Source organism: Gekko japonicus, unplaced genomic scaffold (genome assembly GCF_001447785.1).
Source record: "Gekko japonicus isolate JY-2015 unplaced genomic scaffold, Gekko_japonicus_V1.1 scaffold2006, whole genome shotgun sequence".
Taxonomy (NCBI): domain Eukaryota; kingdom Metazoa; phylum Chordata; class Lepidosauria; order Squamata; family Gekkonidae; genus Gekko; species Gekko japonicus.
In genome coordinates, this window is record NW_015175423.1 from 228,731 (window position 1) to 240,628 (window position 11,898).

The 11,898-nt window shown below is 50.2% G+C and overlaps 1 protein-coding gene across 1 annotated transcript in view; it reads left to right on the forward strand.

The window, feature by feature from the left end:
- Positions 1-11,898, forward strand: part of ABCA13 (ATP binding cassette subfamily A member 13) — a gene marked incomplete at its 3' end in the record, with an annotated part of 314,376 nt that overhangs the window by 202,312 nt on the left and 100,166 nt on the right. Inside the window, exons 36-37 of the mRNA XM_015425808.1 lie at positions 1,776-1,972; positions 8,034-8,191. Coding sequence (XP_015281294.1) covers positions 1,776-1,972; positions 8,034-8,191 — 355 coding nt within the window. The remainder of the gene's footprint in view (positions 1-1,775; positions 1,973-8,033; positions 8,192-11,898) is intronic.

An 11,898-nucleotide genomic window follows, 5' to 3' on the forward strand; every position in this document is an offset into this window, starting at 1 on the left:
GCCACATTCAGAGGCACTAAACCTTTGCATCCCAGAGCCAGGAGGCAACATCAGGGGAAGGCCTTGGCCTCTCTGCCCTGTTGTTGGCCCTCCAGAGGAACTGCTTGGCCACTGTGTGAGACAGGATGCTGGACTAGAGGGACTATCTGATCCAGCCAAGGCTCTTATGTTCTTATTTTCCAACAATATCTGTTGTTAATCCCGATAATACTATTTTAGGTTCATTTGGAATGTAGCAGTCCATTGTGTCTCCTTTAACGTTTTCTTCCAGAATGTATTAGCTACAGAGCATGCCCACCGCATATGTTTGCAGACTGCATTTATTAGACTGTATTTCCAAACGAAATATATCGACTCCAGTGTATGTACGCTATTCATCCTTGCACTGCAGTCTCTTGGTGACAGCAGTGTAGGTGTGCAAAATATTACAGGACTAAGTATTGGGAGCCAGTTTGGTGTAGTGGTTAAGAGCGGCGGACTCTAATCTGGAGAACCGGGTTTGATTCCCTACTCCTCCACATAGGGTTGCCATCCCCCCAATCGGGGCTGGGTTCCCCTGATTTTGGGGGCCCCAATCCATAGCCAGCCAGCTGGCCAGTGAAGGAAACCCCACCCCCAAAGAACCTAGGCTTCCCAAGTCCCCCCCGGGGGGCGGGGAAACCCCCACCCCAGAGGCCCGTTCCCCACCGCTGGTGGATCGGGCCCCGGGGGAACTCCTCCCCGACGTGCGCATCACCTGGAAGTGACATGACCATGCCGGGCACACTGTGGGCGTGGCCACGGCCATCCGAGGGAAAACTCTATGATTTTCCCTCGTATGGCCGTGGCCCCGCCCCCAGTGTGCCTGGCGTCGTCACGTCACTTCCGGGTGATGTGTCGTCACGTCACTTCCGGGTGACGTGCATGCGGCGCGCGCACATGCGCACACCAGACACCAACCGGGAGCCCCCCGCTCCCGGTGAAGATCAACTTGGCAACCCTAAAAGAACCCCATCCCACCTAATGTGCCTGGTGTGATGATGTCACCCAGAGGTGACACTCTAGCATTTGGCAAAAACTCTATGTTGACTATAGAGTTTTTTGCCCAAATGCTAGAGCGTTCTGCCCAATGTGCCCTGAGCAATGATGTCACCACCTCTAGGAGAAGACTGGATCCCCCCACCAGCAGCCAGGTAAGACCTGGCAACTCTACCTCCACACACAGCCAGCTGGGCGACCTTGGGTCAGTCACAGTTCTCTCAGAGCTGCTCTCTCTCAAGAGCAGTGCTCAAAGAGCTCTCTCAGCCCCACCAACCTCGCAGGGTGTCTGTTGTGGGGAGGGGAAGGGAATTAGATTGTAAGCCGCTCTGAGACTCTGAGTGCAGGGCGGGGTATAAATCCAGCTCTTCTTCTTCTCTTCTTCCACTGCAGGCTAACACATTCTGCATCCATGGGATGCAGATAGGAGAGGCCCTCACACTCAAGGGATAGTTCTGATGAAACCTCCGTTGTAAGCAAACTGCCCCCTTCTGGCTCCTGTAGAAGTCTGTGGTTCAAATGGATAGGACTGGCAATGCAATCCAAAGCAGAATTACGCCCATCTTAAGCTCACCAACGCCAATGTACTTAGAAATGGTTTGACTCTGCTTGGAATGGCCCCATCAGTCACTTGAAGTGCCTGCTCATCATTTCAGTTTTGGAAACATGAGTCTTGAGTGAGATCATTCATGCAGCTGCTACACAAAATTGCAAACTGGGCAAAAGGTTTTCAGATCTCTTCTTGATTGTTCCTCAAGAGCCCTGAAGGATGTGGGATTGCTCCGGCATCAGTCCAAGTATGTCAGAGCCCTGTCTGGAGGAATGAAGAGGAGGCTTTCCATTGCCATCTCCTTTATTGGCGACTCGAAGACCGTGGTCCTGGATGAGCCCACCAGCAGCCTCGACCCATGTTCACGTCGCAGCATCTGGGATATTCTGCTCAAGTACAAAGAAGGTATGAAAAGCAATGGGATAATTCTGGTAGCTGGTTAAGTGCGCGGACCCTAATCTGGGAGAACCGGGTTTGATTCCCCACTCCTCCACTTGCAGCTGCTGGATGACCTTGGGCAAGCCATAGTTCTGTCAGAGCTGTTCTCTCAAGGGCAGTTATGGAAAGAGCTCTCTCAGCCCCACCTACCTCACAGGGTGTCTGTTGTGGGGAGGGGAAGGGAAAGGAGATGGTAAGCCACTCTGAGTGAAGGGCTGGATATTAGGAAAAGCTGGAGAGCCAGTTTGGTGTAGTGGTTAATTGCGCGGACTCTAATCTGGGAGAACTGGGTTTGATTCCCCACTCCTCCACTTGCAGCTGCTGGATGACCTTGGGCAAGCCATAGTTCTGTCAGAGCTGTTCTCTCAAGGGCAGTTATGGAAAGAGCTCTCTCAGCCCCACCTACCTCACAGGGTGTCTGTTGTGGGGAGGGGAAGGGAAAGGAGTTTGTAAGCCGCTCTGAGACTTCCTTGGATAGTCTCCTCTTCCTCCTCCTCCTCCTCTTCTTCTTCTCGTTTATCTGACAGACGTGAAGATTTTTCAGGACCCATGAATTCTTCTTGACTATGTTGTTTCGGTCCGACTGTCGTCAACTAGGAACCTGGTGGAACGCTCTGCCGAATAACATAAGGCCCTGCAGGATCTGATGCAATTCCACAGGGCCCCTAAGGCAGAGATGTTCTGCCAGGCTTTTAGTCGAGGGCAGCGACGGGAGGTTAAGACTGGCACCCTTTCTCTCTTTTTCCCCCTCTATGGGCCCCCACATGCCCTGTCCTGCCCTGCCATGTGGCATAGCGGCGTGGCCGGCAATGGAGGACCATCCATCGCCATCCTTATTGGTTCTAATCGCATGTTTGTGATTGGTGGGTTTAATTGTATATCAACTGTGTTTTTCACTGTTTATAGTGTTGTAAATTGCCAAGAGCCCGCCCTGCAGGGTGGGCGATTCATACATTTAATTTTTAAAAATAAATAAAATAGATTTATTTATACTCAAGACTTACACACTCCATGTGAAATACCACGGGGAATATCTTGAGGCACAGGGTATGTATGTCTCCATTTCCAGAGACCACCTGTCCTAATGAGAGGGGTCCCCTACATGGAGCTCACTGTCATACACGGCCCTGCAGGAGTGGGTCCTGAGATTATGGGCTTTTCTGCATCCTCATTTTCCGCACTCATAAATTCCCATTTCTTCAGGGCGGGTTTTTTTTTTTTAATCTGTTCCACATGTGTTTGGCTCCCTCAAGTAGATGATTCGATATTAAAGGTAAAGGTTCCCTTGCTCGAAAGCCAGTCAAGTCCGACTCTAGGGTTGCGGTGCTCATCTCCGTTTCCAAGCCGAAGAGCCAGCGCTGTCCGAAGACGTTTCCGTGGTAGTGTGGCCGGCAAGACTAAACACCAAGGCGCACGGAACGCTGTTACCTTCCCAGGCTAAAAAACTGTAAGCTAGCTCACACTGATTCAGCTTAGAGGGAACACTGGTCATGACCCTTTGCCAGATGTGGCTGGGGGGAGGGGGAATGTTCTGCTCTTTGTTATCCCTTCTGGTATCAGATTTAGACACAGCACACGTGCCGCCTGTATACGTAACTGGATCGGACGTGTGACACAGCACATGTGACCACTCCTGCCCATTGTCATTTGATGAGCAACAAAGGAGAATGAGTCTCTTGGGTCTCCTATAGTTGTACAGAGGAGGAAATTGCAGTTGGTACAGCTCATTCTGCAGGCCTTGTAAAGCTGCCTTGGCTGAAATTCCCTTTTCTACACAACTGCCTACAGAAGCTGAGCCCTGATCGCTGCTTAAAGGTAAAGGTAAAGATTCCCTTGCTCGAAAGCCAGTCGAATCCGACTCTAGGGTTGCGGTGCTCATCTCCGTTTCAAAGCCAAAGAGCCAGCACTGTCCAAAGACGTTTCCGTAGTCATGTGGCCGGCATGACTAAACACCAAGGCGCACGGAACGCTGTTACCTTCCCACCGAAGCCGTACCTATTTATCTACTTGCAATTTCTTTCTTTCGAACTGCTAGGTTGGCAGGAGCTGGAACTAGAGACGGGAGCTCACTCCGTCATGCGGCACACTCGGGTCTCGAACTGCTGAACTACCGACCTTCCACAGCCTGCAGTTCAGCGTCTTAACCACTTGAGCCACCACAGCTATGGTATGGTGACCCTATTTGGTTTTCAAGGCAAGAGCCCCACCCCCCCCCCCCCATGTTCATACAGCCATAAAATCCTTGGCCACGGATCCTTTCTTGGATCGCCCGCACTCTTGGCTCTTCTCCTGTACCTTTTGCAGCATTCTAATGTGCAGAGATGATTCAGGCGAACCTTTCTCTGCCGCGGAGGAAACGGTGGGGAAAGGCTTCAGTTGCCAGCTTTTGAACTGGCCCCGCTTCCTGTGCTTTTATCAGCAGCCTGATGTGCAGAAACCAAGCGGCAAGGACGTTCCCCTCTCTGTGGCGAAAAGCTTCATGTCCTGACGAGACTTGTGCATGAGATTCCGTTTCATTTCTTCCAATTTTGTTGTTGTTGTTGTTAATACCAAAACGGACTGTTTCATTATTGGATTGTTTCCTATGGTATTGTTTCATTATTGTTCCTTTCAGGGCTTTTTTTGTAGAAAAAGCCCAGCAGGAACTCATTCGCATAATAGGCAACAGCTAACAGCAGGAACTCATTAGCATATTAGGCCACACCCCTGACAGCACAGCTCATTGGCATATTAGGCCGCACCCACATGTTACCAGAAGTGTGGTCATCCAGCCACACCCACCTTTTGCTTGTTATTCTGTTTACCTTGTTTGTTGTCCAAACCCAGGGCTTTTTTTGTAGCAGGAACTCCTTTGCATGTTAGGCCACACACCCCTAATGTAGCCAATCCTAATGAGTTTCTGTTGTTGGGTGTGTGCCTATTATGCTAATGAGTTCCTGCTGGGCTTTTTCTACAAAATAAGCCCTGGTGAAGACAAAAAAAGGTGTGAGCTGGAGGCTAAAAAACTGTGAGCTGGCTCACACTAACCCAGCTTAGAGGACACACCGGTTGTAACCCCAAGAGATCTCCAGACACCACATGGAAGTTGGCAACCCTATTCGGGGGGGATTGTAGCGTTCTCCAAGGCCACGCGCGTGGCCAAACAGGTAGAATAAAGGGGTCCCCTTCTTGTGCCGATGAAAGGTGCCATTTTTGACATTAAAGTCTATGGGAGATCTGATGGCAAAGATTTGAGACATAGCACAGCAGTATTGCAGCCACGTGGCTTTAAGGACAGTAGCGCAAGGAAGCGGCCAACCGACTAGGCAAGGACATTTGGTGGCACAAAGAGGGTGTGTGGCACCTGGGCAGGCAGGCAGCAGCAGGAGGAGGAAGACATTGAAGCACATCTGCTGCTTGGACAGGGATAAAATCTGGAGAGCAGGAGGCAGCCGTGGGTGTGCAGACTGCCAGGGAGAATCGACACAGCCGGGCAGGTATTGGGAGGAGAGAGAAAGGCAAAGTCCCACCCCAGGATGCTTCAGTATTAGAATACCTCGCCCATGGGTGTAATGCTGGCGGCTACTGCGTGCAGTCAGTTAATAAAGCCCAGAGCCCCTCTCTCCTAGGGTTGCCAGCTCTGGGTTGGAAAATACCTGGAGACTTTGGGGGGTGGGCCCAGGAGAGGGCGGGGTTTGGGGAAGGGGGGGACCTCAGTAGGGTACCATGCCATAGAGTCCTCCCTCCAAAGCAGCCAGTTTCTCCAGGGGAGCTGATCTCTGTCAGCTGGGCATTAATTGTAAAAGTGGGGGGTCTCCAGGCCCCACCTGGAGGCTGGCAACCTTACTCTCTCCGTGCCTTCTAAGGGACACTGTGCCTTGGTTAGGAAAATGCTGGCTGCCTGTAAAAGTGAAAACAGCAAAGGCGGAGACGGTGGTCACGAAAGAGACCAGAACAAAACAAAAAGGAATCATGGGTGGGGTTTTTTTTCTCCATCACAGGGAAATTTGTTTCGTTTTCATATTAATTATGATAGCTACAAACAGAGGTGCAGGAGCTCAGTAGTATAACTCATTAGCAGGGCTATTTTTGGGCAGGAACGCAGTTCCAGCTGGCTCCTGAGTTGGCCACGCCCAGCAGGAACTCATTAGCATAATAGGCCACACCCAACAGCAGGAACTCATGAGGATGTAGGGGTGTGTGGCCTAACGTGCAAAGGAGTTCCTGCTACAAAAAAAGCTCTGGGTTTTGACAACAAACAAGGTAAACAGAATAAGAAGCAAAAGGTGGGTGTGGCTGGATGACCACACTTCTGGTAACATGTGGGTGTGGCCTAATATGCTAATGAGTGGTGCTGTCAGGGGTGTGGCCCAATATGCTAATGCGTTTCTGCTATTGGGTGCGGCCTATTATGCTAATGAGTTCCTGCTGGGCTTTATCTACAAAAGCCCTGCTCATTAGCATAACTCATTTGCATATGCCACACCCTCTGACATCACCGGAAGTGTGTCAGAAGGCAACACCCACCGCTCAGGCTCCACGGGACTGTTTTGGATTGCTAGCTGTTGGGGAGGGTGGGGGGGAATTTGCAGTGTACTGCGGTCTGTGACTCAAGGTGGTGCCAGAAAACCAAGTTGCCCCTCCTGGCAGATTTTGCAGGCCAAGGAACAATGCCGCTACAAAACATGGTGCCACTGGCAACCTGGATCCTTTTCAAAGACAAGGAAGGTGTATAAAAGGAATGTTAATGGCATGCAGCTCAAACGAAGGGGTTCATCCCATGCTTTCTCTGCTTCTTCTGAAACCCTCTCCGCTCAGCCGTCTTCAGAATGTATTATTCATCGGGTTTCTAATTTCTTGACATTGTTTGCTTTCCCTTGTGTCGATTGCACCTTTTTGCATATAATCACATTTTCATTATTCAGATATCTCTCTGACTCAGAGCAATTCATTAAACTTTCAGATACCGAAAGCTGTACCTGAGCCTAGATTGTACACTCTGGAAACAACAGCTTCTTAACCCCTTACCAAAAAGAATCGCCCTCTGAAGCAAGGTTAAGACACTGTTTCTAGGCCAAAGCCTTTCCCTTTGTAGTGTCTGTCAAGAGACTGGTTTTCCAACACAGTTTCTTGTTCAAGTTTTCAACTTTGGTTCAGGCTCTTGGCCTAGTAAAACGGTCTGGTAAAGAGGCCTTGCAAGAGAAAGATTTTTTTCCTCTGAAACAAAGCGAGCTGTTGTTAAGTCGCTCACTTAAGAAAGTAGTCGGAGAGTGATTCAGCAAAGATGAAGCTTTATTCAACAACTCAAACACAACTCCAACACGGATCAACATGAATAGCCAGAACAGCCTTTACATTGCAGCTGTTCTGCTTTTAAACTCTCCCGGCTAATGTAGCCACGCCTACTGTACAAATACCAACCAATTAGGTTGTCTACATAAAGACCAATCACGGACGTTTCTGCTCAGGGAGCTTGCTGGTACTTGATTGGCTGGTTCTTCCTGGGCTACCAATATGATTGGATTTGGATCCTAACCCAGGACGAAGCTTCACATGGTGTTTCAATAGGGTGATTCACATACAGTTTGCCTTGCATTGAATAAGCTTCAGAGACATAGATGTGAGAGATGGGGGGAACCTAGCTGCTGGTCATTCCACTAGGCTTGGTAGCTCCAAGGACAGTAGATAAGGGAGGGCGCATCTCATCCCGTTAGCACCTGAGATTATGGGTGGGAGAGAGGTGTGTTGCTCGTCTGAACCTGGCACACCTGCTAGGGTTGCAGGTCTTACCTGGCTGCCGGTGGGGGAGCTTTAGTCCTGCCCCGGGAGTCTTCCGGTGTGCAAACGTTTGCACTTTGGTCGAGTAGATTCAGTAATTTACATTGCTTTTGAGCTGCAAAAAGCTGGTGAAGCCCAAATGCAGGTAAAGATTGCTAGCATCCCCTTGCCTTTGATCAGAAGAGGGCCATGTGTGGTATTGAAGCAGAAGTATTGAAATGTTGGCTGCAGATATATATTTTTTTCAGCGCACTGATTTCCTCTGGTGTAGGTCGCACCCTGATCTTTACCACTCATCATCTTGACGAAGCAGAAGCCCTGTGCGACCGCATTGCCATTCTGCAGCACGGGCAACTGAGTTGCTGTGGTTCTCCTTCGTATCTCAAAGAAGTGTATGGCCAGGGACACAGCCTAACCTTCACAAAAAAGGTGAGACGAGCCAAGGGCGTACCAGTCAGGCCCATAGCTACTTCTCCTGTAAATCAGTCATTTAAAAACCTTTTTTAAAAGGTGTGTGCTCCTTTAAGCAGGGTGGGGTGCTGTAGTTGACTAATTCCTGCACTGAGCAAGGGGGTTGGAGTAGGTGACCTCTAGGATCCCTTCTAACTCTGTGTCAAGAAACTGCTCTCCTTTAAGAGAGTTTTTCTGCCTAAGTGTTAGCTTTCCTGACTATAGAAGTCATCACCCCCACCTGCCGGCTTGTTATCAAAATTGTTGCTGGCAGAAATGATTGACTTGCAGCAGCTGAGAACTGTCATCTAAAGTGGTTGACAGCTTGCCGTTTAGAGATCTGCCCTGGTAACAGCTTTTTATTGGATAAATGACTTTTCTTTCTGCATTGAGAACTTTAGCCCCACCAGAAAAAAATTTGCCCTTGTAGGCCACAAAATCCTGGCTACAGGCCTGATACCACTGTAGAATGGCTGTGATCGTAAGAACCGGTCCTGCTGTGGATGAACTCAGCCCCTCCCTGCTGTTTTCAAGAGCCGGTAACATCTGCCTGTATCCTCACTGCAGACTCAAGGACACGGTATCATTAAGCTTGACCCTCAGTATCACACGTAATCCACCACACTTGCTGCTCTAGGCACTAACGCTAGAGGCAGATACCTACCAGGCAGCTGTACAGTCATGCATTTTCACTTGTTTTGCTGTAGGCTGAATTTCTTCCATGGCCCCTGAAGGAGTCTCTGGAAGGTGCATTCTCCAACAGGTTGTTCAGGCGTGATATCTGCACATAATGGGATGTGCAGATATCATGCTAGGATGTATGCAGCTTCTGGATGAGCCATAGGTAAAGGTAAAGGTTTCCCTTGCTCGAAAGCCAGTCGAATCCGACTCTAGGGTTGCGGTGCTCATCTCAGTTTCAAAGCCGAAGAGCCAGCGCTGTCCGAGCCATACAAGCATACTAAGAACCTAAGAGGAGCCCTGCTGGATCAGACCAGTGAGGGTCCATCTAGTCCAGCATCCTGTCTCACACAGGGGCCAATCAGTTCCTCTGGAGGGCCAACAACCGGGCTCAAAGGCTGAGGCCTTCCCCTGATGTTGCCTCCTGGCTCTGGGATTTGGAGGTTTAGTGCCTCTGAATGTGGAGGTTCCCTTCAGTCACCACGGCTAGTAGCCATTGAAAGACTTATCCCCCATGAATCTATCTAATCCCCCTTTAAAGCTGTTTATACTCTCCTCCACTGAAGGAGGAAAGAACATTGCCCTTAGGCCCTATCCACAGGAGAGGATTAGGGCCGGGAGAGGGACGGAACGGGGGCGGAGCAAACGGGCGCGATCCCACCGCAACATCTGGGAAGCGTACCGTGTCCGTCCCCGATCTGGCCCTTCCAGCGATGATCTGCACCAAAAAAGAACCACCTACCGAGGTGGTTCTTTTCGAACGGACGCAGCAACGCTGGCCATGGGATCGCCGGCGCGTTCTTTCGCCGGCGCATCCCCGGCTCCTTGCCGAACTGCGCATGCTCCGACATGCACAGTTCAGCAGACTCCCGTGCCTTTCTCCCCGTCTCCCCGGCACCTGATCATGCCGGGGAGCAAATGCACAGCGGCTCAGGGAATCTGTATGATCCCGCCGCCGCGTGCCTATTTAGGTGTGGCTTTTTAAAAGCCGCACTTTGGCCGTCCCTTCTTCCCTCGTGTGGCGGGGGCCTTACTGTATCAAGTCCATTCTCTTCAATGGATAAAGAGTATCCTGCTCCTTTGCTGTCATGGATTAGATCAAGCAGCCCCCCTGTCCCCCACAGGACATTCGGTCTGCATCTTTCTCTGTATTTTCTATCTGTCCAACTATACTCTCTGCCCCAGTTTTTCTTAAACATGTTTGGGCTTCAGGGTTGCCAGTCCCCAGTTGGGGGCCGGGGATCCCCTGGTTTTGCGGGCTCCTGCCTGCCGTCAGCCAAACGGCTGGTGAGAGGAAATCCACCCCCCCAACAACAACAATGTGGAGTGACATGCCTACATCACCCAGAAGTGACGTAGGCATGTCAGTGATGTTGGGGGTGATGCTCTGGTTTTTGGGCAAAACTCTGTGGTTTGAAGGCGATCTTGCCGTGAAGTCTTGCCCAAAAACCAGCACATCATCCCCAATGCGCCTATGTCACTTTTGGGTGATGTAGATATGGTGTGCAGTGTCACTTCTGGTGACATTGGCACTTCGGGGGTGATGCTTCCAGTTCCTGGAGCATCCCCCCAGCAGGATCTCGAAGGGACCTGGCAACCAGATTGGGCTTTTCATTCTGCAGAGTTCTGGACACACAAGGACCAGGCAAAGCAGCACAGCTTTGCAGTTGTCATAGTAACCTAATGTTTTGTCTGGACTCTATGTATGGATGATGAGTGGTGTCTCATAGATGCCAAACGGGTGTCTGAGTAAGATTGCCAGGGGTCCTTATGCTGTCCTGCCTGGTTCCTTGCCTGTTATCATGAGGGGCAGGGGGAGGGAACATGCAAAACTAAGTGGAGAGTTGCTTAATTTGTACAATATTTTGCAAATCGCAGCATGGAGCCTTTTGGTTTATGGAATTCCGTCGAACTTCAGTTCACCATACTAGTCAGAACCACCCCTCCATTTTTCAAACTTACCAAACTTTTTACCATGCAACTTGCAGGTTAGTTTACTCAGCAGTACTGAGTTTACTCATGACGGAGTGAGCTCCCATCTCTAGCTCCAGCTCCTGCCAACCTAGCAGTTCGAAAGCAAGAAATTGCAAGTGGATAAATAGGGACCACTTCGGTGGGAAGGTAACAGCGTTCCGTGCGCCTTGGTGTTTAGTCATGCTGGCCACATGATCACGGAAACGTCTTTGGACAGCGCTGGCTCTTCGGCTTTGAAACGGAGATGAGCACCGCAACCCTATAGTCAGATTCAACTGGCTTTCGAGCAAGGGAACCTTTACCTTTACCTTACCCCCCCCACCGAAAACATCTGTATGATTTGTCAGTAGAATTGGAAATGGACTCGTGATGCTTTGTATCTTCCTCTTTACTGAATAAAAACAATAACAGTGATCACTAGCACTTTATTGTGGTTTTAGGATTGTTTTAATCGTAAATGATGTTTTTAATGTCGTTGTCTGTTTGTAAGCCGCCCTGAGCTGGCCCTGGCTGGGAGGGCGGGGTAAAAGTTCAAATAAATAAATAAACAAGGCACTGTTCACATGGAGCATTTGCCCCATGGAAGGCACGATAGTTGGGCGGATTTTCCGGGCGCGATCACACCGGAACATCTGGGAGGCGTAGCGCACCCGTGGCCAACCCGTGGCGTGCCGTCGAAGATGTGCATTTAAAAGGTTCCTGAAACAACCTACTGGCAAATGGTTTGCCACGGGCTGCATACGGACTCCCGTGGTGTGATCGCGCCGGCACGCGGCTATTCCCCCGGCTCATCCTCTTTGCTGCGTGTGCCAACGGAGGAAGCCCCGGTGTGCTGCCATCACGTCTGATCGCCTAATGGTGGATCAGAATGCAACGGTGCAAATAGCCACGCCTCCCCCCCCCCGTTATCTGGCCCGTGTGACCAAGGCCCAAATATACATTTTTTGAAAAAACAGAACTTTGTTCAGGAGATTAAAGAAAATCAGCACACAATATGCCTACTCCTGGGCTCTTTTTGTAGCAGGAACTCCTTT